Source organism: Rhinichthys klamathensis, unplaced genomic scaffold (genome assembly GCF_029890125.1).
Source record: "Rhinichthys klamathensis goyatoka isolate OS25496 unplaced genomic scaffold, OSU_Roscu_1.1 h1tg000020l_1, whole genome shotgun sequence".
Classification (NCBI taxonomy): Eukaryota; Metazoa; Chordata; class Actinopteri; order Cypriniformes; family Leuciscidae; genus Rhinichthys; species Rhinichthys klamathensis.
The window spans coordinates 3,299,148-3,324,917 of NW_026606571.1; the positions used below are offsets into that span (position 1 = coordinate 3,299,148).

General features: G+C 37.6%; 3 protein-coding genes across 5 annotated transcripts in view; 1 reads left to right on the plus strand and 2 right to left on the minus strand.

Annotated features, from left to right (window-relative positions):
- The first annotated feature begins 422 nt into the window (after nt 1-422).
- On the plus strand, nt 423-1,615 carry irak1bp1 (interleukin-1 receptor-associated kinase 1 binding protein 1). The gene is made up of 4 exons (XM_056239746.1): nt 423-758; nt 836-901; nt 975-1,105; nt 1,208-1,615. Exons 1-4 carry the CDS (start codon nt 465-467, stop codon nt 1,464-1,466), a joined length of 750 nt encoding a protein of 249 aa, XP_056095721.1. The 5' UTR covers nt 423-464; the 3' UTR covers nt 1,467-1,615.
- A 3,747-nt stretch (nt 1,616-5,362) lies between these two features.
- On the minus strand, nt 5,363-7,742 carry si:dkey-261l7.2 (uncharacterized protein LOC569751 homolog). Its single transcript, XM_056239747.1, has 7 exons — nt 7,532-7,742; nt 7,245-7,371; nt 6,241-6,330; nt 6,058-6,152; nt 5,775-5,938; nt 5,579-5,695; nt 5,363-5,464 (listed from the first exon to the last, which is right to left on the minus strand). Exons 2-7 carry the CDS (start codon nt 7,367-7,369, stop codon nt 5,369-5,371), a joined length of 687 nt encoding a protein of 228 aa, XP_056095722.1. The 5' UTR covers nt 7,370-7,371; nt 7,532-7,742; the 3' UTR covers nt 5,363-5,368.
- A 3,587-nt stretch (nt 7,743-11,329) lies between these two features.
- The window catches only part of phip (pleckstrin homology domain interacting protein), a 51,121-nt gene continuing 36,680 nt past the window's right edge, over nt 11,330-25,770 (minus strand). Inside the window, exons 22-39 of one of the 3 annotated variants that reach the window (XM_056239738.1) lie at nt 25,052-25,152; nt 24,724-24,925; nt 22,518-22,631; nt 22,288-22,395; nt 22,072-22,196; nt 21,894-21,976; nt 21,199-21,310; nt 20,763-20,824; nt 19,178-19,333; nt 17,639-17,759; nt 17,382-17,507; nt 16,831-16,903; nt 16,594-16,650; nt 16,302-16,457; nt 14,852-15,004; nt 14,509-14,696; nt 13,969-14,363; nt 11,330-12,386 (exon numbers count right to left, since the gene is read on the minus strand). In XM_056239738.1, coding sequence (XP_056095713.1) covers nt 11,710-12,386; nt 13,969-14,363; nt 14,509-14,696; nt 14,852-15,004; nt 16,302-16,457; nt 16,594-16,650; nt 16,831-16,903; nt 17,382-17,507; nt 17,639-17,759; nt 19,178-19,333; nt 20,763-20,824; nt 21,199-21,310; nt 21,894-21,976; nt 22,072-22,196; nt 22,288-22,395; nt 22,518-22,631; nt 24,724-24,925; nt 25,052-25,152 — 3,009 coding nt within the window. In that variant the 3' untranslated portion in view covers nt 11,330-11,709. Of the gene's footprint in view, nt 12,387-13,968; nt 14,364-14,508; nt 14,697-14,851; nt 15,005-16,301; nt 16,458-16,593; nt 16,651-16,830; nt 16,904-17,381; nt 17,508-17,638; nt 17,760-19,177; nt 19,334-20,762; nt 20,825-21,198; nt 21,311-21,893; nt 21,977-22,071; nt 22,197-22,287; nt 22,396-22,517; nt 22,632-24,723; nt 24,938-25,051; nt 25,153-25,770 lie in introns of all 3 variants that reach the window. The other 2 variants (XM_056239737.1, XM_056239735.1) reach the window with 2 other exon arrangements.

Below are 25,770 nucleotides of genomic sequence, written 5' to 3' on the forward strand. Positions count from 1 at the left end.
TAATAATACATTATTTTTATGCCTACATTTTCCTATGGTGATATCACCACATTCTAACCGTTTACTATTTAGGCATCTAAATCATAAATACTTTAAATCAATTGAAACTTAAATTTCAAATAATATGCTTTGACATTTGTCTAATTTCTAAATGTTTTATGTAACAAAATTACTGAAATTTACTGTCAAACAAGTCAAGCCAGTTTGTTGATCTGTGCTGCCCTCTGCTGGTCAGTTCTCAAGAAATAACATGATTTCAAAATCTATGAGAGTAAAATGGGGCACCTTTTAAAACAATTCGAACGATTAACTATTTGGAAATATACATATTGAAGTAAGTTTGCGCCAACACAAAAGTTCTTCAGAAATTGCTGTTGTTGTGACGTATAAAAAGCGACTACAACAACATTTCCCGACATGCACTGTACAAGTTGCCATAGCGCCACGTTGGTTTACTAACAAATATGGCGCACACCCCGTCTCGTGTCTTTGCTGCAGTTTCAGCGACTGCTGGTGATGTTTACCGAGACGAAAACGAAGCGGTGTTCTATCAGGGCCGCAAGCAAACACCTTTACACATTCAAAGTAACGTAAGAGTGGTTCAGGTGACGGGCTGTGCGGAGATATCGTTTCCTCCGGACCGCGCGACCGTTTCCATCAGCGTCAAAAACAGTAAAGAAAATGTTAACGACGTGACTAACAGTGTTTCACGAAGACTGGAATACGTACTACAGACTGCGAGACAGCATGACGTTAAGGTGCTAATTGATTAAAAGTTGCGTATTTATAAAAAAAAAGAAAGAACAAACAATTCCAGTATCTTCTTTCCAAACAGGAAGAAAACATCACTGTGGCCAAACATTTACAAAGAGAGGAGGAGCTCTTCCACATGCAAGCCGAGGTAAGATGGATAGAGGTGGCCTATCTTGTCAGGTTATATGTTTGCTCTTTATTTATCTATTTTGTCTCTGCAGGTGCTTGTTGTGTTTTCAGACTTTGAGAAGATGCAGCATGCACGCTCAGTTTTGATTGAAAAACTAGACAAAAGCGTGTGTGTTGGTGACCCTTACTACAGTCACAGTGCCGAAAGCCTCAATTTGTTAAGGTGAACAATGTCAGTCTTCATGTAAAGCTCCACTGTAAGCCTGAACATCCATCTGCCATCTCAAATTAATTAATATGCCTGTTTGTAATGATTTGAATGCAGACGGCGAGTATGTTTGGAAGCAGTGGACAACGCTCGACTAAAAGCCAGCGAGGCGTGTGGCATTCTGGGACAAGCTCTGGGACGCCCGCTGCTTGTACGCGAGGAGGAATCACGAGAGTGGACCAGCGGCCAGCATGAAGTCACTGGCTCTCCTCCAACACTACATCAGAGGACTGGGCTTACATTAGTCTATGTCTCTTCACGTGTGTTTGTGACCTTTGAATTGCGACTAAAGGACAGCAACAGGAGGAAATTTTGAAGTTTTTCTTTAGCAATAATAAAATTAAACGATTTTTTTTTCCAAGTATCTGCTGACTAAACCTGTTAACACAGTTCTACGAAGTGAGTACCATAGAGGACCACCAATATTCACAAAAGGGCCTAAAATAAAGATACCACATGTTCCTACTGATGTTTTAAATAAATAAATTCTCCAATCCAGAGTTGAATAGCACTGTGTGCAACTCAAAAGGTAATGCTAAAAACTTGGTCCGAACCAATTAATTGAGCATTACTTAAGCATACTGGTAAAATCATATTTGCATGTTAGAAAACAGTTGAAATCTGAAAGTCTATGAGTTAGATAGCCTTTCAGTGAGAAAATGAGTTAGATGAGCCTGTGTTTGAATAGGGAATACATACTCGTATAATGATGCATGTACGCATCTTGCACGAATAACGGATGTCATATATGTTTGGTTTCTAAAAATTGTTCTCATATTTCTACAAGCAAAAATTAGAGGTCTATAAGACTTCTGTTATTTGTAGTGCCAAACACTATGTAATTATAACTATATAAGCAGGACAGGGCAGACTTCTTTCATGAATCAGAATGCCCCTATGTTGCTTGTTATAGCTGGTAAAATAATGTGAAATATGGTACTCTTCTGTGATGCTTATCAGGGACGTGCACAGGAATTTTGAGGGGCAGTTGCTCTTTTATTTATTGCTTGTAATAAAAAAAACAACGCTTAGATTTTGGGAAAAAATACAATCCTTTTTTAACCTTTTGGCTTCCCGTACATTCAGTTGTGCTTCTTGCTCGTATTCAGTTGTGATGGTAGGCTACGGGCAACTACGCATGATTTGTAGTATGATTGCGTAAAGGGAACAGGAATTCCGGTAGGGAACAGAATCGACTGCTAAACCCAGTGCCGATCCTGACCTCCCCCTGGGGCCCTAAGGGGTCCTGTACCTGTCCCGTGATGTCGTGAGCTATGTAAACCATTTGCCATTGCCACACAGTCACACCTGACACTTCAGTGCTCCCATACAATCCTCCCTCCTTTAAACAAAACAGTCAAAGAATAAGTACAACAATATAGAACAGAATGAGGTTCAAACAAACAATATTTATTGAATAGAGTATTTTCTATAGAATGTTAAGATAACAAGTGAACATTAACGTAAACATAAATAAGAAGAAAATAATAAATTATAACCCTGAGCTTTGGCTTTTGGGATTAACTTTGGTTCTCTCTACAGCCTGGGTATTTTCGGCATCAGTATGATTGTTTTATTTATTATTATGCATGTTGAAGCAATTCTTGATTTATGGTTATTATTTACTGAGGGATGTGCATCCATATTGACCAGTATGTCCAGCTAATCAACATTTTAAATTCAATATAGCCTATAAATCAATAGTCAATCAATGTCAAATTGTCAATACATTGCTTTCTATCTTGCATAATTAGTGCAGTTGTTTAGAGTTTTTAACACTGAGACTAGATAATCAGTGTCTTGTTTTAAACGTATAATGTGTACTTTGATTGGGAGTGCCATCATTCACGTGCATGTATTGTACAGTATGTCTGGTCTCCACATATTCTGCTTGAAAAATGCACGTTTCACTTCGTGCACGCGCATATGAACGCATGATAACACCATGGATAACACACGCGACGCGGTTATGTTTTCTGAGCTGCAGTAAACAAACACCGTTGCACTTTGTCGTTTATCAAAAACAAACGTAATAAATAATTGTATTTTACTCTCACTTTTGTCAGGCACAAAGTGATGCAAGAGATGCACTGCCTGCCCAGCTAGGTTAGCAAGACCGAAAAACATCAAACTTTGCTGACATCAAACTTAGAGAGGAGAGAACACAAGTTTCACTGATTGTTGTTCCCGCAATTCACTCTCATGGTTTTTTTATTCTTCCTCTTTTCGTGACCAGAAGGATAGTTTCGCTTTATTTTGTCATGGATGTTGTACACATTAATTGACGCGCTATGACACGAGATGGAGGCGGGGTCTTACGCACCGGTCGCGTGCAGTCTATGGTCGCGTGCAGAGCTGCAGCCACGTAAACAGTTGAGCTGAGTGCCCGAATGGAAGTGAATGCGGCTTTGCGATTTTTTTTTTATTATTATTTTTTTATCTAGGCCTACGTGAAATTCTTTTAGGCCTAAAATTATTTTTTTTTTTTTTGAAAGGGCAACCTGAGTCGAGAAGGGCATATGGGCAGTTGCCCGGGCAACCTGAGCAACCCCCCTGTGCACGTCCCTCTTCATATTCTCTTACTCTTGGTGATTCTATGGCCATCTCTATCCATACATGAGACTGACCATGAATTTTCTTGGCAATAATTTTCCGGGGTAGGTAGGCTCGGAACTCAGACACACACATTCACACCTACGGACAATTGTCTCCATTTCACCTATACTGCATGTTTTTGGATTGTGGGGAAAACCCACACAGACTCAGGGAGAACATGCAAACTCAACACAAAAAGAAATATGAAGGAGAGTGTTTACCACCTGCCCTGGTAATAGATATCCATTCTTGCAAGTTGCATGACCTAAACAGATTCATTTTGGGCTTTGAAAATCCATTTAGAGAAAAAACTGGATAAAACATTTATAGTTATTATAAAAAAATAATAATAACCGACACAGCTGCCATGAAATGTAAAAAAAACAACAACAAAAAAACGAACACAATATCAGGATATTAATAACAAAGAATACAAGTATCTCAAAACAGCAGACAAGAGGCTTGGGTGGGCTACTGAAAATGAAACAATCTAGGCCGGTGAATATAGCTACAGGTGAACTCCTACCAAAAAAGCTAATCGATCATTGAAGCTGTCAGGTTTGACTGAATAATAAACCCAGTTAGTCAATTCGTTAAGCCTAAAATGTGTACAGCTTGTATAGGCTACTCGTTGGACGTTTAATAAAAACGCAATAATATTTATAAAACCACACTGATTTAGGCGTCATAATCACGAACCTGTGCTTGGGCGACAAACAGCGAGATATTGACAACCACCTGCTCTTAATGAACATTTTAACAAGCGTTTGAGAACAACACTACTCTCATGACTGATCCATCACTCCAAAAACATCTTACTTGAAGGAAAAAATACGCCACATACCAGCACCTGTCGAGCACGTGACGATCGCCGGATCTTCCTGCGTCTTCTTCACCTTATCATTTGCTTTAGTTCGAAAATATCTCGATATATTATTATTGTGTTTTAGAGGAGCACTGTCTAAACACACTCTACTCGGTGGCTCCCAAGGTATTATGGGAATTACACATAGACGGATAGACAACTAAAAAGACAACATTTCGAAAGGCATATTTTAAATAAATGAAACTTTAATAATATATAAGGGTTGTATTTATGGCTTTACTTTGAACACTGTTTATAACATTCTCAATACTGTTTTACACAACAAATCCTTATATTTTGTTCATCTAAATAAATAGGCTAGGGCTAGGCTATATCATATTGACATCTAACTTCATTCATATCCTGAAACCCATTTGAGTCAGATCAACATGCATGCATTTTGATCCAATGGCATATTATAAAAACATTTAATAGTCTATCATTTCGCTTTGACATAAAAAAAATAGTTCTGCTCATAACTTTACATATCCCTTGCAAAATCATTTAAGACCTTTATCTTTTAAAAAATATAAAAGCGACAATAAAAATTGCATTTAGTTCTTTTTAGCTCTTCAGTTTAATAACTAAAATTGCTCAGTGTAAATGCATATGGGGTATGTAAACAAGATATACTATCTCTCAAATTTACTCGCCTCCTTTTTTTCATTGCTTTAAAAGAAGAATCAATACTGTCAGTGAAGAGTAGCAGGCATCATGTCTGTGATTCCAGGTGTTTTTAAAACATTTTTAAAACTCCTTCAATCGTGAGGGTAGATTTCTTGCAACCCTTCCTCCATAACAAACTTTTCCCCATCGAAGTGTGAAAAATAGTGTTCTAGAGTAGGAATGTCCGGCTGTGGCACAAGACAGACACAAACACTGATTAAGATTAAGACTGATTTAGTCCAATAACCTAAACAGCCTAGAAGACAAGGTGAACACAAAAGTTAAAAACTTTTTCTCTGCACCTCCAAGCCTTGAAAGAGCTTCACGTTATTCTGGGGAATGTATCCGATCAGTAGTGATGAGGAATCAGGCCCACTGAACAGAATTCTGTAATGAGGAGTGTCCTTGGCTCTCTCAAGCTATACACAAATACACATTTTTAATGGACTACTGTTATATTTCTGTGGTTTCAGGTTATGACGTTGTTGTTTTACAAACCTCTGAGTCTGAGAATTTCTTTCTCTTGATCCACTCTGGTGGGGCTCGGAGTCCTGCATCCCAGCCCACTATCACCCCAACCATTTTATTCTGTGTCTCCACGATAACTTGACCCACACGGTGCAGCACGTATGCAGGCCTGGGGCTTCGCACTTCCCTTGAGACTGATTACATAAACACATCTGTCATGTTCTGTTACATCTATTTTTCCATCAAACAAACTTTAAATACCGGATTAAATGACTGATGTGAAATTATTCAGAGAAATGACTTGTAGGCCTACCTCCAAAGTAGCCTTGCTCATTATCATGCATCAACATTTCGATTACGAGCGCTTCTTCCAGAGTTGGGTACTGTTCCTCTTCCTCTCCGAAGGACCTGTAAAGTGACACAACATCCCACCTCAGCATTTGAGTGATTCAGAATGACTTTAAAAAAAGAAAAGAAAGAAATTGCATAAATTCACGGTAGTTTAGGAATCCAGGTATTTAGCCAGTCGACCCAAGCAGTCGAGTTCAAGTAGGATCCTCTCATAGAGTCCCATGTGTCAAGGATGCTGAATATGAGATATGGAATGGAATATTTCAAAGAGTGACAACAGCAGCAGCCTATTGTCTCTTTCATTGAGAGATGATGAAGTACAGTAACAAATTTTAAACATGCCGTTACTGTAGATCTAAAAGCTTAAGCTTTAATGCTTGAAAATCTTTTGTAGACAAATATACATTTGTAAGAATTTCTCTTCAAACCTCTGACTAGTAATGTCATTTTGTAGTTAAAATTAATTTGTCACTCTGCATGACCATTTAAAACTGGAAAATAAGCTAAAAGTTGAATTAAAATGGTTGAAAACTTAAAAGAATTGGTGACCACCTGCCATTCAGTTGACCATGTCCATAAAATCATTTTTTTATTTGAAATAAAGATTTTAGGTTAGAACTTATATGAATGTACTCTAACGATTAAAAGGTTGGGGTTGGTAAGATTTTTTAAATGTTTTCGACATAAGATCTTATTTATTTGATCAAAAATATTAAAAACAGTAAACATTTGAAATATTATTACAATTTAAAATAACAGTTTTCTATTTTAGTATATTTTAAAATGTAATTTATTCCTGTGATGGTAAAGCTGAATTTTCAGCATCAGCACTCAGTTACTATTCAGTGTCACATGATCCTTGAGAAATCAATATGCTGATTTGGTTCTCAATAAACATTTCTTATTATTAGTTCTTATAGAATAGAACGTTTTTTGTAAAAGTCTTTACTGTACTTTTGGTCAATTTGTTGCATCGTTGAAATCATAAAAGTAGACTATTAATTTACACACACACACACACACACACACACATTATATATATATATATATATATATATATATATATATATATATATATATATACATACGTCAAACAATATTTGTCCTGACTCCTATCTCTTGTTTAGTGTTTGCGTGATGCGTGTTTACCTCCGCGTGGCGATGTGTCGTTGTGCCTCGGTGCCGCTCGTCCACATGGAGATGAGATACTGCGCAGGTAAAGCTGACAGCAGCAGCGTCAGCTGCAAGATCACACCTGACGTGATTTGAGGCATCACTGTACATTTAATATGACAGAGATTTCACATCACTACATGAGCACAGTAGCCTATGTCACTGTTGTAGTTTTAAAAGTAGGCTATAGAATAGGCCTGTATGTCTAGGCATTCACAATATTTATTCAAAACATTGCACAGTTAAAAGTAGGCCTACCTTACCTTATGCAAGAACTTCAGTGAATAAGCACTGAATTCAATTCACTATTGTCAGAGATAGGCTACTATTTTTAACTTGATAACAGGAAGAGCTCGCCGAAACTCTTGGCTTGTTATGCGTAGTGTAAGCACTGTCTTGAAAACTGAATTATGAAATTTACATGCGGGCAGTTTCGGTTTGACACCTGCGCCTCCAAGTTGAACATTAGTAGCCTAGGCTACTATTAGACAGTGCGCGTCCAATAGCGGCTCCCCACGAGAGGAGGTGTGTGTACAAGTCTCGCGCCGCCACGTCAGGAAAGGATGTTTGGTTTTGTAAGCCAAATATCCTGAATAATTTTTCAAAACTGCAAACTGCAAAATTTTTATTTTGTGGTCATAGTTCTGAGAAATGTTTTTTTTTTAAAGTGTATTTAGCAGTTAAGTTTTTCTTAAGATTTGATATAAATGTATTTAATATTCATATATTTAATATAAAAAACACCAGGAATATTCATATACCAGTGCCTTCTAAAAAAAATGTTTTAAATGAAGACGGCATTTCATTAGGTGAGTCTGTTTTAAAATAAAAAAAATTTAAATGATAACTCATATTTATACCAGTTTTATTTCCATTTTTATCTTAATATATACTTTAAATATACATTTATATCATTGGCCTTGTACATTTTCCTAGCAATGACAAATTATTGTTTTATTTCACGCGCAGTTCCAAATAATGCACGATAGAGGTCGCTGACCTCCACGAAATGGTTTATCATCAACCATTCAATGGTTTTAAATTGTATCTTAACCTTCATAAAATTAAAATTGTGTTTATTTTTAGTTCTCATAATTTAGCAATTGTTATATAATATCAATCAGATGCATGTAAGGCAGCAATTCTATTAATATATTCATATATTATATTTCACTTCACACAATACAGCCTATATTGCTGAAAAAAACATTGTAGGGCCAAGTACTAAATTCACAAAAGAAATTACCATGTTTTTCTGGGTTTAAAAAAAAAAGATTTTATTAATATCTATGGCCTTTTCAGGCCTGGAAATCACAATTGCAAATTTTGCCTGATACTTCCAAGTTTCCCCATGACCATATTAAAGCAAAACAACATGTGAAAGAATGAAAGAACAAGAGAGTTTGTGGAAACACAAATGTTTATTTCCTTAAAATATCAGTATGAACTAATGTGACAGCAGTACACCCTACACATACATTCTATTTAACGTCTTTATTTACACTTTTTCCTTTATATAAAAGTATACAAACTAACATAGAAAGACCTCTCAGTCTGAGGATATAAGACCGGAGAGGGGAAAAAAGACCCTGACCCCACAAACATGACTGTACCTTCAGATTTAAAAGACGGAGAATATACTAACATGCATCCATCTTTGATCTCCCCTCTAAAACCTGTCACCGATGTCACTTCCTGTGCAGTATGGTGGTAGTAATAGAGGGGTCGTGAATCAGATATAATACAGTTTTCATGTAGCAACAGATTATAAACACCAGCTCAATAAAACATGGGGCTTGTACATTAACACAAGTACAGAAATGGACTCAGACATGCGTCAACTGCATATAAAACAGCCACTTTACCAAACAGTCTCGTACATAAACTTCCACAACTAAACACATTCAAAGGCTTTGGTTCATCAAACCAGTTTTAAAGCTATGGGCTGGATTAGCTCTGTCGTAATGGATGACCCAGACCACAACTGCTGAGAGTACGCAAGAACCTACAAAATCACATGGCAACAAACCAGACTGAATGCCTCCCTTATAAAGGAGACCACGCTGCATAAGTGAGTCCGGACATTAAGGTGGGATATACTACCTTAATTCTTCAGTTGTACATCACACAGACATGTACGTACATACACACAAAAAGTCAAGGCACATTCAAAAACACAGAATACGACATGCACACTGCCTCTTGTGTGATTCGCTGCCCTGTGGTATCTACTGAGTCGATGCATCAGAATGGGAAATATCAAACACAGTGTTTCAATGTGATCAGGCAAAAACAAATGCTAATGAAATGAGCAGTTCCCCAGTAATTCAATGAGTTTACCTAATACAGAAACAGAGGCCTGCTCTCCGGGATAGATGAAACTACAGGTAGAGTGTTGAAAAGGTGAGGCAACGAACGTCGCTACACACATACTAATAACTCTGCCAATAGTGGTTTGTAAGAGTATACAGTGCTGACAAAAGTATTTGGACACTTGAGAAACATCTAAAAATGTATTAATGACATTGCATTAAATATCACATTGTCAAACTAAGTGGCATCTATTTTAAAGAAAGAAAATGTTTAAGCAAAACATTTGGACACTTTCTGGTTGTTTAACATGTTGGTAAATAATGACTGTGCTAAAATTATTGGTAAATAATCTGCGAAAACACCTGAGTGACCTTGAGGGGAATATCCACTAAAAAATCTCCTCAAAGTAGGGCTGTCGTTTGGATTAAAGAAGAAGTGTAATTTTATTCAAATTGATTTAATCACATGATTTTCTAACGAATTAATCAAAGTAGTCACAAATAACTGTGCACTTCTGTTAAAAGTTTGGGGTCAGTAAGTTTTTTGTTATTTTGGGACAATGACAAGAATTTTACTTAAATAGCAAATCAGCAAATTAGAATAATTTCTGAAGGATCATGTGACACTGAAGACTGAAGTAATGATGCTGAAAGTTCAGCTTCACTTTATAATATTTCACAACACTACTGTTTTTACTGTATTCTTGGTCAAGTAAATGCAGCCTTGGTGAGCATAAAAGACTTCTTTCAAACACATGAAAAAAATCTTACAGACTCCAAACTTTAGAACAGTATTGTATATTATTTGTTCAGAAAAGCCTCCAAATGAAGGTGTTGCTTGTTTAAGACACTATCATATTAAAATTAGTTAAACTGAAAATGTTTGCATTCATTTTTAAAATTCATAATGAATTCATAATTATTCATCATTAATAGAATTAATCATACGATTAATCATTCCAAATTTACATATTACATTGTTAGCCATAGTTTCAAAGAATGCAAAAAAAAAAAACTTGAGTTAGTTCTGAAAAGCTCTACCATCATTTGTTTGCAGATGCCCCCTGATTTGATATTTCATTCTCTAATGCAATGACATTCAGAGATTTTAAAACTGTGGCTTTAGTGCTAAAACACTTTTTGTGGTCACTGTATTTATAAGTCTTGGTTCTAGTTAGGAATCACAGTGCATTCTGGGAGCCCGATAAAACAGGCAAGGAGTGATGTCACTATCTATGTCTCACACACACACACACACACACACACACACACACACACACACACACACACACACACACACACACACAGATCATGTGTGGACCCAACAACAGATCAATAACACACGTTTGTACTGAATAAATCAATACGCCAAAGCATCACACACTCTCTCTCTATCACACACACACACACAAATTGGGGAGTACAAAGGAGCCATAATGTATTGAAAATATGAAAAGGCACAAGGTATTGCTAATTATATAAAAACATGCGTGAATTACCACTGCCACTGATCTCGACTTGCAGAGAAAGACGTTAAAAAGACAACACGGGAAATTTATGAGGTCCTTCTCTGCACTCTACTACAGCTTTACAGCCACTTACACAATGATCTGTTAAAAATAGATTTTTTTTTGAACAAGTGTTTGATTTGTTGCCTTTAGCAACAACTGTGTAAAAACAATGCATAAAATTAACAGTTTAAAGAAACAAGACAGAGTAAAAGCTCAAGTTATTTCACACTCTCTCTCACACACACACACACACACACACACACACACACTCAACAATCCTCATAAGTGCTTTCTTGAGAGATGAAATCAGGTATTTGGATTCATAAGACTGTGTAAGTACCTTTCTTCACTGGCATTCAAATATAGTGCATATGAAAATCAGTATTTAACTGCATTTGTGATTTTTCTGTGGAAGAAAATGTTGAAGTTGGGGGATGTCAAGGGGCTGTGACTCTTTAAGTCACCAAAAGAGTCAAAGATTCAAAACGTTATAATCAATTTAGAGAATGAAAGATTCAGATAATCATGACAGTCTGATAGCAGCAGGAATGGTTCCCCCCTCCCCAGCAGGGTGAGGATAAGGGGTTGTGTCGCATAGGACATGCAAAGTTGGCATTGTTACCAGCCAATAAGGTTGGCTTTGGCCTTCTCGGTGAGCTTGCGGACTCTCCCCTTGCTTGACGTGCCGAAAGTAATGGAGGCATCCTCAAACAAAAGCTGTCTTTGCTCTTCCTCAGAGTCTTCTTCGTTATAGAAAGCTGTCCTTCGGCCCTGGTTACGCGTTCTCATCTGCCCTTTCGAGCCCCCATCCTCTCCCATATAAATGTCAGGCTCCTCCCTTAGGGCGGGGCCTGGCGTAGGGGGTGTGGTCTCTTCGGTGCCACGCCGACTGCTCCTTCTGAGGGTTTTGGGGCTTGAAGGAGGTGGAGTATCTGTCGATCTGGTGATTCGTGGTCTGCCTCGTCGTTTCGGACTCTCTGGAGTCACTACCCCTGAATCTGAAAGACTACTGTCCTGGGCCGTAGAAGAAGCCCCGCCCTCATCACCAGTAGACAGAAGAAGCTCCTCCTCTTGGTCGGAGTCTCTTCTTAGGGACTCCAGGTCTTTCTTGCTTTTCCTCCCTCTCTTTTTCCCAGAGGCCTGGGGCAATGGGGGTGGCGGTACCACTACTGGCGTCTGTATTTGTGCGTCTGATCTGGGTCTGCCCCGGCCTCTTCGTACCACTCCCACAGTCACTTGACTATGACCATTCAAATGCAAACTGTTCTGAGGCGGAGAGTTGTGATCCACTGGACCTAAGAGAGAAGCAGCATGTAAGTACAGATCAAACATTTACATATATTCATTTAATATATGCACCCTGGGAATCAATCCCATGAGATTGATTGGGGATAAGATCCACAGATTTCCAATGACTTCACATGGCTGTGATGTTCGTTTGTTAAATTAAATTTTGACAAATTTTATTATACTTTTAGCTATAATTAAAGTGTAACTGTGCGTTCACACCGCCGCCGGTGAGAGCGTCAAAGTGGCCGGAAGTCATTCATTTTCAATGTCTTGGAACGGCGAGAGCAGCGAGGAGAGTTGAAGTCAGGTCAACTTTAAATTATGCTAATGAGCTATGACGCGGTTCGGCGGCAACCAATCGGAATATAGAAATCCTCGGCTTGAGAGGATTCCAGAGAACGCAGTCCTGTAAACTTTGGTTCCGACCACATTAGTTCCCAAGCAAAATAGAGAGGTTGATCATGTGAATTTGATAAGAAGGCACGCAACACTATTTATAGGCAACATTTTCATGCTAGAACGCTTGTTTTTCAGCGAGAATGCAAATTAGATTAGCACTTAAACATGAACACAAAAGCCACACCACACAAATGGCTTTTAATTGGTTTATTTCGTTAGCAAATATGTCACTATAATTGTTAAGTTCTTTCCTTTGATCAATTTCTTACTTTCAGATTTAAAAGATTCCATGAGGTTAACTTATACCCTACTTGGTCAGTCTACACAAATAATGATCAACATTTTTGTTTGCTTTGCGGCCCCCTTTAAATAAAGTTTAAAAAAAGACCAAGCATTCGATCTACGTCAGAGCGCCCGCCGCCCACGAATCTTTCTATGGCGTCGTTGGCAGGGCGGCGAGAGCGAATTATGCCACCATACATACATTATGTAATTAAATAAAATCATCTCAGAAAAAACAACCAATGTTTTCCCAAATCAGTGCAAAAAAAAAAAAAAAAAAAAAAGTTTAAATGCATTCATTCATTCATTCAAAAAAAAAAAATCAGTGCAGAAAAAAAGAGAAAAAATCTATTTAGTTCTCACTGATTCCTTTGGGCCTGTAGTAGAGCTACAGTAACTTCAGTGTTTGTGCACTGAAATTACATTTCCAGAAAACATTCAAAATCCCCTTCCATAGGGGCCTTCGCATCGGGTAGTTCTAAGAACTTATTTACAGGAACTAGCCACCAGGGTGGTTCCCCGTGAACTAAATGTTTCCCTAGAGCCATTTTTCTGGTTGCATTCGCATCACCAGTAGGAACTCTGAAGTGACGTAAGCTGGCGGACAGCAACAGCGCGGCATTCAACAACTGGAGAATGGAGGACTCCATGATCCGAGCTGTGTTTTTGTTGTGTGTCGTGGGTTTCGTGATAACCCTACTCTGAAGTAGGAGCTAATTTAGTCCCCCAAAAGGCGATCCTAGAACTAAATTTATTCCCAATTCCTGCGGTGCAAACACGCCAAAAAGTGTGTACTTCCGTTATTAGTTCTAGGAACTATGAAAAGGTTCCTGTGGTTCGAAAGTCCCTCATGTAATAACATCAGCTTTTGACAACAAATAAAAGCTTTTATCATCGGCTACTGACCTGGTGTGAGTTTAACAGGTGTCCGAAGCTTCCTACGAGACTCTCTGGCTCCACCCTCATTGCTGTGGGGAACCGCAGAGCGCTCGGTTTCCCTGGAGACACCAATGGAGTGAGAGTTCTGGGTGCGCAGGACTCTGGAGGAGGGCTCTGGCACCTTACTGTGGGTGGCGGGAGGGGGAGGAGCTGACTGTGCAGAGGGTGCATCTGTGAGATGGGTTCCAAAGCGAGCCGAGCTGCGGGTCCGACCAGGGACGACAGGAGGCTCAGCCTTGCCGTTGATTTGTGGATGTGTTTGCCGTAAAGAAGGAGCCCGGGAAGGTCCAGCGGGAGTGGGCGGAGCTGCATTGTCTGATCGAGGAGCAGAGCGAGAGGAGACCCGCCGCTTCCTTTCTGGACTGAAAATCAGAAAATAAAACAAATATTTGATTGTGTTAGTTTTGCTGTAAATCAAATGTTTAACTTTTCTGAAGAAAACGTTTATGCAAAGTTTAGAAATGGTGACATAATATTTTTCAATGACCAATCAGATGCTGTCAGTACCTAGAGGCGGAGCTTGAAGGTGAAGAGCTCCTTCTCCTCTTCACAGACTGTCTGGTCAAGCGCTCCGTGTGCAGCCGCTGACGGGTGAATCGCTCACTCTGCAGACTTTGAGCAGCTTTAAAATCGGTCAGGATCGAACTGATATGTTCTTCAAACAGAGCGGACAATCGCAGACTCATGCTGTAGATCTGCATACACAAAAACACGCAAGCAAACAAAAAATAAACTAGTAAATTAACTAGATGAACTGGTTTGACTACTGAGATTACAATGTTTATTATGAGATTACAATGGTTACTATGTGTACAATATGAAATGATAATAATTGGACATGATCTCATACCCTGGACTTTTTGCTGGGTGTGTAGACTTTGGAGTTGCTGAAGATAAGACGTACATCTTTACAAAGATCCATGGGAGTGTCATACTCTCCTGCTAACAGGCGGTTCAAGACAGTCCCAAAGTCCATAGGAGTGTCCACAATGTCCAAGTAGTCCTGAGAGAGGTATTTTTGATGAACAGGGCATATAAGCAGACAGTGCACTGCAAAAAATCATTTTCTTAATCAGTATTTCTGTCTTGTTTTTCCAGTACAAATTACTAAACATTACTAAACATAAACTAGATATGCTTATTTATGCTCCTGTTCAAAGGTCTTTGAAAGACGTCTCTTATGCTCAACAAAGATACATTTATTTGATCAAAAATACAGTGTGAAATATAATTATAATTTAAAATAACTGTTTAATTTATTTAAAAATGTAATTTATTCCTGTGATGGTAAAGCTAAATTTTCAGCATCATTACTCCAGTCTTCAATGTCACATTATCCTTCAGAAATCATTCTAATATGTTGATTTGGTGCTCAAGAAACATTCCCTATTATTTTCAATACTGAAAACAATAATTAATATTTTATTCCTGTTCAAAAGAACAGCATTTTTTTTAAAAAACATGTCACTTTTGATCAATCTCAATAAAAGCATTAATTTATTTCTGACCCCAAACTTCTGAACGGTCATGTATATAAAATTATGTAAGATAACAACACTTTTTAAGAGAATATATCTTTATTTTTCCCCAACCCCATTGCAATTTTTTTTTTTTTGGTTTATGATTAAGAAAAAACAATTTACCAAATTTTGTACATGTTGTCACTTCTTCTTAATTCTCTCCATCTTTGTCTGACTCCGGTTTGAACATAAATGGCTAAAAGTTTTTGAAATGTTCAGGACACAAGCTCTTGAAGCTCTGCCCCCTGTGCTGGGAGCAGCAACTCATTTACATTTAAAGGGACAGACACAAAAACAGTGAGTTTTTGTTCACCCTCAAAAAGTAACAATTTTAACATGCTACATAAACATATCTGTGGGGTATTTTGAGCTAAAACTTCACATACACACTCTGGGGACATCAGAGACTTATTTTATATCTTGTGCAAAGGGCATTATAGTGGTATAATGAGCCCTTTAAGGACATAAAAGTTTTTACTGGACGAGACAAAAATACTGATAAAAAAAAAGATTTTTGTAGTGTGTGTGTGTGTAAATACATTGTGTATGTGTAGTTGACATAGTGTTACAGTATTACAGAAATCCCTAAAAAAATTGCAGAAAATGTACACTTTGTCATGTGAATTTTGGTTTGTCTAAAATTAATACATTTTTATGTCAAAAATAACAATAACATGAGGTCTGAGGCCGAGACTATGGCATCCTTCATAATTCCCACCGGATGCTATAGGTATGAAGTACAGTTCTGTGTGTATGTATTTTCTCATGTGTCTGTGTTACCGGATACTCCTCCAGATCCACAGGTTGTCTGAAAGGCTCTGAATCTTCACATTGAAAGATGAGCTCCAGCAGCTCTCTGCAGCGCCCCTTCCAGGCCTGAGGGTCTGATGTTGGTTTACTGCGCAGACTCCTCAGGATAGGCTGCTGCCGCTGCCTCTGAAACAGAACAACACTCTCGATTAGCCATGATGTGCATGTATGTTACTGACAGACGTAAAAAATACTTGCATACATAATCAATCCTGTTTTCTCTGGCATGGTTAGAAAGGTAAACAATCAATTAAATGTACACCTTCTTATTGCGGCTAGATGTACAAGGTGCCTCATGCTCTTCATCCTCATCTTCATCCTGAGTTGGGGAAAAAAGTGTCAAAGCATGTTACGCACTGACATAAATATACACATTTACACTTCCTGTATACCAAGTGCTTGCAAAGCAGCAAAAGAACAGTTGTTAAAGGTACTGAAATAATGTATTAAATCGTGTTCAATATGAGTGGTTATGAGTGTGTGTTTCAATGACACTTACATCACTTGAATCTGAGAAAGCGGTTTTCTTCATGCTGTTATATAGTGAAATAATATCTGTACAACTTTGGTCCCTGAAGAACACAGACATAGAGACAGGAAGTCAAAAAGCATGTATAACTTTAAACTAATATTTTGATACAAATATTTTGTCTGATAAGCCGATAATTATTTTTAACTAATAAACAGCTAGTATTAAAAATGTATACTATTTTGTCTGAATAATAAAAATAAAATCAATCCATTTAATTGCTACAATGGAATTTAAGCATTACAGCATTGCAATACAATGTATGTGAATAATGCATATTCATTTTGAGACTTCCTAAATAATACATTTAACAGTGTTAAATCATTAGTGTTTTTAAAGAATAAAGTGAGCATGAGATGATGGCAAAAGCAATATAAATGTAAAAATAAAGAAATTAAATATCCAATATCAGACGATACAAATGAATTAAAATACTGATACCGATATCAAAAATCAATATGCAAACAATATATTATGCATCCCAATTCAATACTGCCGGTTCAGTTTTATTTGCGACTCACTTAATAAATTGTAGCATGAGGTCAGATACGAATTTGGCAGTTCTGACAATGAACGCGCCTGGTTCATTGAAGGTTTGAGCATTGTGTTCGATGTAGCGTACCTCCCACATCAACGACGACATTCGCCTGACAAAAACAGCAGCAAACAACAGATGCACATATAAATTCAACATCCTCTACATTAGTATACACTGATTTTGACATAAATCAAGTGTTGGGTTGTCTTGTCCATTCAGAGAATCAGAGCTCATGCTGACCTATAGAAACGGTTCTCTAGTCTGTGTCGGATGGTGCTCAGATCTGTGACGTAAGCAACCACGGTGCAGTACGTTGGATATGCTTGCAAGTCCACTGGCAATTCAAATGGTACAGCCACATCTGGAGGAGAAAAAGAATCTCAGTTAGGGCTGCACAATATTGGAAAAAACTTACACTGCGATACTTTTCTTTTCTGTGATATATATTGCGATATAAAGACAATTTCACCAGATGATTTGAATAGCTCTATTTGAAAATAATTAATTCTAGAATAATTGGGGTGATTTTGTAGGGGAGTGATTCTGCATAGAAAATAATAAACAAATTACAAGCATAGATAAATACAATAGAAGATACAACTGAAATTAGCAGTGATATGTTTTTCAGGTAAATCTATCAGTATTCAGGCACAGAAATTGAATAATCAAATGTAAAATAACAGTCTTCACTGTACAAATAAAATATAACTAATATAATTAATTGATTAATACAATTTATCTTTGTTAAAGCTACAAAAGCTATTTTCTCTTTTTTTTGTTTGATTAAGATTGTTGACAAACAGCTGCGGTTATATAAGGCTGCTGTCCCTTTAAGACGAATGCACGGACTAATATAAATAACACGTATCTGCTTTCTTTCTCAATAGTTACAACACAGACATAACCAACTGTGTTTACGAGAATACTCGACGAGCTGGGCATTTTGACTTCATTTTGCGGGCATGTGTCCGTTTAAGCTCAAAAGAGAGAGAGAGAGAACAATTCAGTGTTCACGTGCTGTCAGCGTGACTGTGTGTGTGCGCACAGAAAACAGCGCGCGAGTTCCAGTCCCGTACGGATCAGGGATCAACTATGATCCCTATAGCCTACTTCGTTCTGCGATGTGACTATCACGGATGCGCATATTGCGATATCGATGCTAAAACGATATATCGTGCAGCCCTAATCTCAGTTATATCTAGGGATGAGTTTGTGGCAAAACCTTTTACAGTGCTTGCATTATATTGTTCTGTCTTTTGATATTCATGTGGTGTGACGTGGTTTGTGGCTTTATTAACATCCATGTCACACCAAGACCGGTAAAATACCGGGTTTAAATAAAGGTTTAAAATAAAGGTTTATATTATGTATAGTACATTATGTATTTTAACAGTGTTGTTCAATAAAATCACATAACTACTTACTTTTGATCTTTTATTTAAATCAATTATTATTGCCTCATTATTATTATTATGTATTTTAAGTAATTTAAAAGGCTATTGTTCTCTTAGGTCTAGTTTTATTACAACAACAAAAAAAATATTAGATTAAACGTCAAAATAATCAAAAGACAATTTTTCCAGTCATATATTTCGTCATTGAAGATTTCTTAAATAGTGTTAAAATATCGTCTCGTCCTTAATGAACCCAATAACGTGTATCGTCTAGTCTTGGGAGCTAAGTGTAACCCAGTCACCCCTAGTTATATCCCTTTAGTTTCGGACACAGCCATAGTAAGGTTTCTCAGTTATCATGTAATGCTAAATGAAAAAGTCATACCCAAAGTGCAAAGCTGGTCGATGCCCCTGATGATGCGTTCACAATCTTCGTCACGTGTGCGTGAGCCCCACTCTCCTTCTAAGGGCTTGTACAACAAGGCCTTCTGCTCCTCCTCAGTTAGAGGCACACTCAGGCCTAACTCGTCAGGAAATACTGCTGCAGACAGATGGAGAAAATAAGATGGAGGAAAAGAAGAAACAGACAATCACAGCTCAGTTCGTATTGGTTATTAAAACAATGCCAGCTGGACATCAGAGCAGTTGATACTCTCGATCTGATGGTTGCCATGACAACTACCACGTTTTTGTGTGTGGGTCAGGTTTTGCCTACATTGTGGAAACCAAATGTCACCACAAGGACAGTAAAACTCCTGCAAAATATTACAACACTTTTAAATAACTATTCTATTGTGATATATATTAAAATGTCATTTATTTCTGTGATGCAAAGCTGAATTTTCAGCATCATTACTCCAGTCTACTAGCCTGACTTTGTCATACTCACATTCTAGTCAGAATGTGAGTCTGATACTGCTCCATAGGGCTTTGATTATGAGGCGTGTCTTAACCGAACCAGGAAAAAAACCCTGCTGCACTCAATTGGATAGACCTACAACCAATCAGAGCAACGCAGTAAGTGACGTATGTTAGGCTACACATAGTTGTCAGAACTCAACTGCACGCATGCTGGAAGAAGTAGTAAAATAATGAGTGTTGCTTCTTTTACTTGGTCCTCCATGAGTGCGACCAAAGGAGAAACCACAACGACCACATACCATCTTCTTAGCGACCATCAGAGAGGGCTGATAAATTAAACTTTTGCCGAATCCTGTAGGAAGGACGGCAAACACATCTTTCCAATCGACAAATGCCTTGATTGCAGTTCTCTGTTCGTCTTTTAAAATGAATGCGCTGTCGATTTCTTTAACAACAGACGCAATAGCGGAATCTATACATCTCAGTTCTCCAGCAGCAGTCAACTTTGAGGGAAACCAGTTCAACCCAAGCGCTCTTTGATAACGTGATGATTACGTAACTGCAGATAATCTGTCCATCATCGTATAAAGCCCGCCCTGGCAATTTGATTGGCCCGACGATTTCTGAACCGATCATAATTACTCCTCAATGGATCGAGTCCAGACCGAACTTCCCGACCAAAAAATGTTGTGGGCGGGGTTCGGGCTGGCATCCAGGCTACCAGTCTACAGTGTCACATGATCATTCAGAAATCATTGCTGATTTGCTGCTCAAGAAATATTTCTTATTAATGTTAAAAACAGTTGTGCTTATTAATATTTTTGTGGAAACCGTGATACAGTTTTTATTCTTTGATGAATACAATGTTCAAACATCATTTTGAAAAAGAAATCTTTTGTAACAATGTAAAAGTCTTAACTGTCAATTTTGATTAATTTCATGCATCCTTGCCTAATTAAAATATTAATTTCTTAAAAAAAAAAAAAAATTCTAGGCAAATTAAAGCAAGTTAAAATTAAACGTGTTAACTACAAAAAATCTTAGGATATTAAATGAATCCTAAAATCAAAGTTATTTCATTCTATTGACAGCCGTAGTGTTTATCATACCTTCATTGGGAATCTCTTCCATGTCCCATGGGCTCATCTTTTCTGTATCTCCATTATCCCAGCTGAATCACACAATAACACAAAGCTGTCAACATTATGTCATCTACTATTACCCAAAAAAAAAAGTAAAACCAGACCACACTAAGCTCACAATAGATTAATTTCTAAGCCTCCATATAAACTATGTTAAGCCTTTAACTTAAAAAATCAAAGAGTGAGTTAAGTTATAGAGCAATTAACGTCAGAAAGAGTTGTGGGTTTTAAAATTCACTATTTGTTAATGTAGTTAAAAGCAACATAGAATAGAGGTTAATGTAGAACGAATAGGGTGTATTGCTTGTGGCCTCATGGGTTCATGCCTGGTTAAGACACGATGTAACAATAATTGAATTACTCCAGAATGTGTAAAATGTGTAGATGGACATGGATAACTGACCATACGTTGTAGCACTGGAACAGAGAGTCCGGATATTCGGCCTGATAAGGCTCCTGACTCTCAATCGTACCAAACCACCAGGCGTCATCTATCACTGCACGGAAACGATCACCTGACAAAATAAATGGGTGTCAAATCAGACATGCTCATCAACTCTGTATCAGGAAAAAGCAGTCATTAATAGAAAGCAACAAATTAAGTTATTTAAAAAAAAATAAAAAAAACCAATTCATTTAGACAATTACTTGAATACAATTTTCTATTAAAACTGTGTAAAAGTGAAAAATATTTTTCAAGAAAAAAATCTAAATATATATAAATTATTTCTTCACAAAAATGTATTTTGTTTAATGTAACAAAAACAATGTAACAGAAAGGGCCCCTGTGATGACTGTCACGGTCAGTAAGCTTTTTTTAAAAAGCCTTTTTGAAAGAGCAAGATTAAATCAGGTCAAATGGAGTTTGAACAATCATGTCTGTTCAAGGTCTAAGAAAATTTTTTAGTCATTATAATCATTTTTCAACAGGCATAAAACCCCAAAGATGGCATTTAAAAGAATTTAGCACTTGCATTTTGAACTAGATTTCCCAAAGATTTATCCTTTTCATCATCTCGAACATTTGTGTGTCATTGACCCATTTAAACCCATATAAATTGAAACCTGTGCAGAAACACACTCAATTCACACACTAACCTATCATCCAGTTCCTCTGTCTTGCATTATCGAACTGCTGCCGAAGTACCAGGAAGTCGATGACATCAGGCATGTCGTGGTATCTGAGACAACAATAGAAATGCGAGTCGCAGGTTAAAAGCCACTCAGCGAAGATCATCGTGAATAAGTCACTGTGACTCACGCAGACTGCACTCACTTCATAGAGAAGGAGCCGCCCGTCAGTTTGCCAGTGTCTGGGTCCAGGAAGGCCAGCTTCAGACAGCACAGAGTTGGCAAACCGACCTCATACTTGATCCCCACTACCTTCAACAGCTCCTGCTCCTGTAGGCACACAATCATAAATCATTTTCTTTGTTTTATCATGTGTATGAAAAATACTGTGAGGTTAAAATGTATTTCTTCGAAGACTTACCCTAAGCTCTAACTTGTGCCAGGGCTGTTTTTTAGGATTTATACTGAAGATCTTGTTTTTTTTGGCCATCTCTACATAAGCTTCATGGCCTTGACGGAAATAATACACCTGTTCGCAAACACAACAAGCAGCTTAATATTAACCATGTTTCTACACACCACATAAATAAAAATCTTTCCCATTTTAATTATTCTTTAGCAGACTGTTGCACTGAGTAATGTGTTTTTTACCTCATCACCCATCTGTGGGGTGAAGGGGCATCTCCGTGGCATGGTGTCAGTGATCCAGGGTGAGGGCAGCCATTCCTCTAATGTCAAACCCTGGTTCTGCAGTTCAGGTATCCTCTGAATGAATAAATACACATGTTAAAATACAATCAGTTCTCGCGCATGTGTCGTGGCGCTCTCGTGAACTCACTCAGAGGCCCACACGGAAGAAAGCGAATAGTTGAATAAAGTCGTTATTTTTGTTTGTTTTTGCGCACAAAAAGTATTCTCGTCGCTTGATAAACTTAAGGTTGAGCCACTGTAGTCACATCGACTATTTTAACGATGTCTTTACTAACTTTTCTGGGCCGGCAGATGCAATTACCTAGAAGCCTATGAAGGAGTGAGACAGCTCTCAGATTTCATCAAAAATATCTTAATTTGTGTTCCGAAGATGAACGAAAGTCTTACGGGGTTGGAACAACATGAGGGTGAGGAATTACTGACAGAATTTTCATTTTGGGGTGAACTAACCCTTTAAGATATTTGTGGTTAAAGCTGCAGTCCGTATCTTTTCCTCTTTGTCGCCATCTCTCTGTTCGAAATCTGTAACTGCAGTGATTCGCGGAATTATTATCTTTACGTGGGTTGTAAATCGGCATGAAACAGCGCGGATGAACACAGTGTTTTGAGGCGAGTGGTGCTGTCAGTCACCGCGCTGTGTGGATACTGTCATACAGAATCACAGATTCACTTTTTGAAAGTTTGACCAACATAAGAATTTTCATAAGAAAATGTCTTCTGAACAAGTAAGTAACATCCATTTTTGTTCTGACCAACTAAGGGGAAAAAAGCATTCGACATGATAAGCTTCGTTAGATTTAATCAACGCGATTTACAGCAACCGTGCAAATTATAGCCTACTTTGTTCTCAAATTGTTCATGTTAACAACATCACATCAGCATTGCGTGACTAATGTTAAATTTAATGTGTTTTATGGTTACCTGTGTAGTTCAGAATTCATATTCTCCATAATAGCAAAACGAGAAAGGCACAACAAAGGAAACTCCATAACTGTGTGAATTAAGAAAACGTACTGTTACACGATTGAACTATTGAAATGTCTTACTTGTTCAGCAGAAAAAAGCCGTCTCTTCTTCCGTTTTGAACCCCTTCAAAACACGGAGTTCACGCACTTTTCAAAAGCCCCGCCGATGTTTAAATCCTTGTGTTCGCATGAGACGGTTTCTTTCTCTTTCTCTAGCCACCTTAAATCCGAAGTACGAAGTCTTTTGGGTTTTATAACTGCTGAATCTCCAGTTGACACTGATGGTTGTTGTTTGGATCTTTCTGGATGCCATAAGTTTAATTATGTAAAGTGCTGCGAGAAAAGCCTATACATCTAAACATCTCGTCACGCGCAGTATAGCCGGCTAGCCGAAACTCCTTCTTTATGTGTACGGGTGTGACGTCATGACGCAAAGACATGCTCGAATTTCCCGCGGAAACCCACCAGTACCACTGGAATTAAAATCATTATTACAAGCTAACCGTTTTGAATCTAGCTATGGCAAGCAGATAGTTTTGACCACTGGCAGAATAAGTTTTTTTTTATATAATTATTTTGGATTATTTTTAACTTAAAAAAGTTACGGACTGGAGCTTTAAAGAAAGCAAGCAAGTCTGAAGAAAGAAAGTCATATACATTGTGGATGGCATGAGGGTGAGTATGATGAGAATTTTCCTTTTTTGTTGAACTATCACTTTAATAAAGTTGTGCACTTGCATAGAGACATCAGTGTCAGTGAAGAGCTTGAGATTAAATGAGACGTGATGTGTGAAGAATACAAAGATGGGGAGATTTAAAAAAACATTTTTTTAATATGTAATTTCAAGTCAAGATGTATTTGTAAAATTATGCAAAAATTGTGAAAGTATTATTAAATTGTGTTCACTTGGGATACATTCAATGCTAGCTATGAAATTAGCCTTGGCAAGAGAAAGGAATCTGTAATTTAATTCCAAACATTTTTAAAATGTCATTTCCATGGTTGTAATGACATTTGTTCATAACGGTTCATGAAAAAAAAAGAAAAGAATAACATAACTCTCCTGAATGTTGTCAGTGGACACATTCAATAATCTATTGAGCTTGATTAGTGTGTTTTGAGTTTAGAGTTTAATTTCTAAAAAGGTTCATATTAAAATAACACACAAAGGACCACTGACCTTCCGTTTCTCCTTTGGCTTCTTCTTCTTTGGTAGGGCTCCATCTTTGTCCTGCTTTTCTTTCCTCCTCTCTTTCTTGGAGTCTTTTTTCTTCTCTCCATCTTCTTCCGAGCTGCTGGCATTCTTCTTCTTTTTCTTCACGCTGGTCTTCTTGGGCGGTTCGAGGTTTATGCCAGCATCTGCTGTCCAGTCTGAGTAATCGCTGGAGTAATCACTATAAACAGATCCGGCATATACAGTATTTGTGGATCTGATTGATGTATGTGTATAAGGACTGTCAGATATATGGCACTGTGTCATATGAAGTTTGAGAGCAATGAACATTTACCTGGAGCTGCTGTTATCATCAGGCCAGGGTTCTTTTTCCTCTCTTTCCTCTCTCTCTTCATCTGACGATTCTCTGCTTGGAGGTCTTGCTTCCGTTTCTCCCTAAAAACCAACAGGTATAAAGAGACTTAGGATTACCTCACTCTTTTTATGCCATTCCCAGAACACAAAAATCATTTTATAACCTTTTTTTTTCTTGTAGTGTAAACAACTGGAAAGTATAAAATATTCACAAACACGCCTGTTCACAGCAAATTCCAATTTAACTAAAAGCAGGAGAGCATAAAATATTCACAAACATTTTTTTCCCTTTCTGACATCAAACATTCATGATATCAGAATGACTGTTTTCCAAAATGACCAATGACTGCTCTTTTTTTTTTAAACTTTCTCTAATCTATCTCAACTCCAAAAAAAAAAAAAAAAAAATTGATCTTCACAGTACAATATTTATGTTGCAGTGTGAATGAGTTCGTTTCATTTTAAAGGAACACTCCGACTTTTTGGGACTTTAGCCTATTCACCTTATCCCCCAGAGTTAGATAAGTTCATACATACCTTTTTCATCTCCGTGCGTGCTATAAGTCTGATTGACGCACCCACCGCTAGCCTAGCTTAGCACAAAGACTGGATGTAAATGGTTGCAGCTAGCAGTGGGTGCGTCAAACAGACTTATAGCACGCACGGAGATGAAAAAGGTATGTATGGACTTATCTAACT

What these genes read in the sequence shown, in the direction of transcription:
- si:dkey-261l7.2 (XM_056239747.1), bottom strand. Translation starts at nt 7,369, where the DNA reads ATGCCTCAAATCACGTCAGGTGTGATCTTGCAGCTGACGCTGCTGCTG. An exon ending in ACCTGGATTCCTAAACTACC is followed by an intron (nt 6,153 to 6,240) that starts GTGAATTTATGC and finishes GTCACTTTACAG; the next exon opens with GTCCTTCGGAGAGGAAGAGG. An exon ending in AGAAATTCTCAGACTCAGAG is followed by an intron (nt 5,696 to 5,774) that starts GTTTGTAAAACA and finishes ATTTGTGTATAG; the next exon opens with CTTGAGAGAGCCAAGGACAC.
- irak1bp1 (XM_056239746.1), top strand. Translation starts at nt 465, where the DNA reads ATGGCGCACACCCCGTCTCGTGTCTTTGCTGCAGTTTCAGCGACTGCT. An exon ending in CGAGACAGCATGACGTTAAG is followed by an intron (nt 759 to 835) that starts GTGCTAATTGAT and finishes CTTTCCAAACAG; the next exon opens with GAAGAAAACATCACTGTGGC. An exon ending in TCTTCCACATGCAAGCCGAG is followed by an intron (nt 902 to 974) that starts GTAAGATGGATA and finishes TTGTCTCTGCAG; the next exon opens with GTGCTTGTTGTGTTTTCAGA.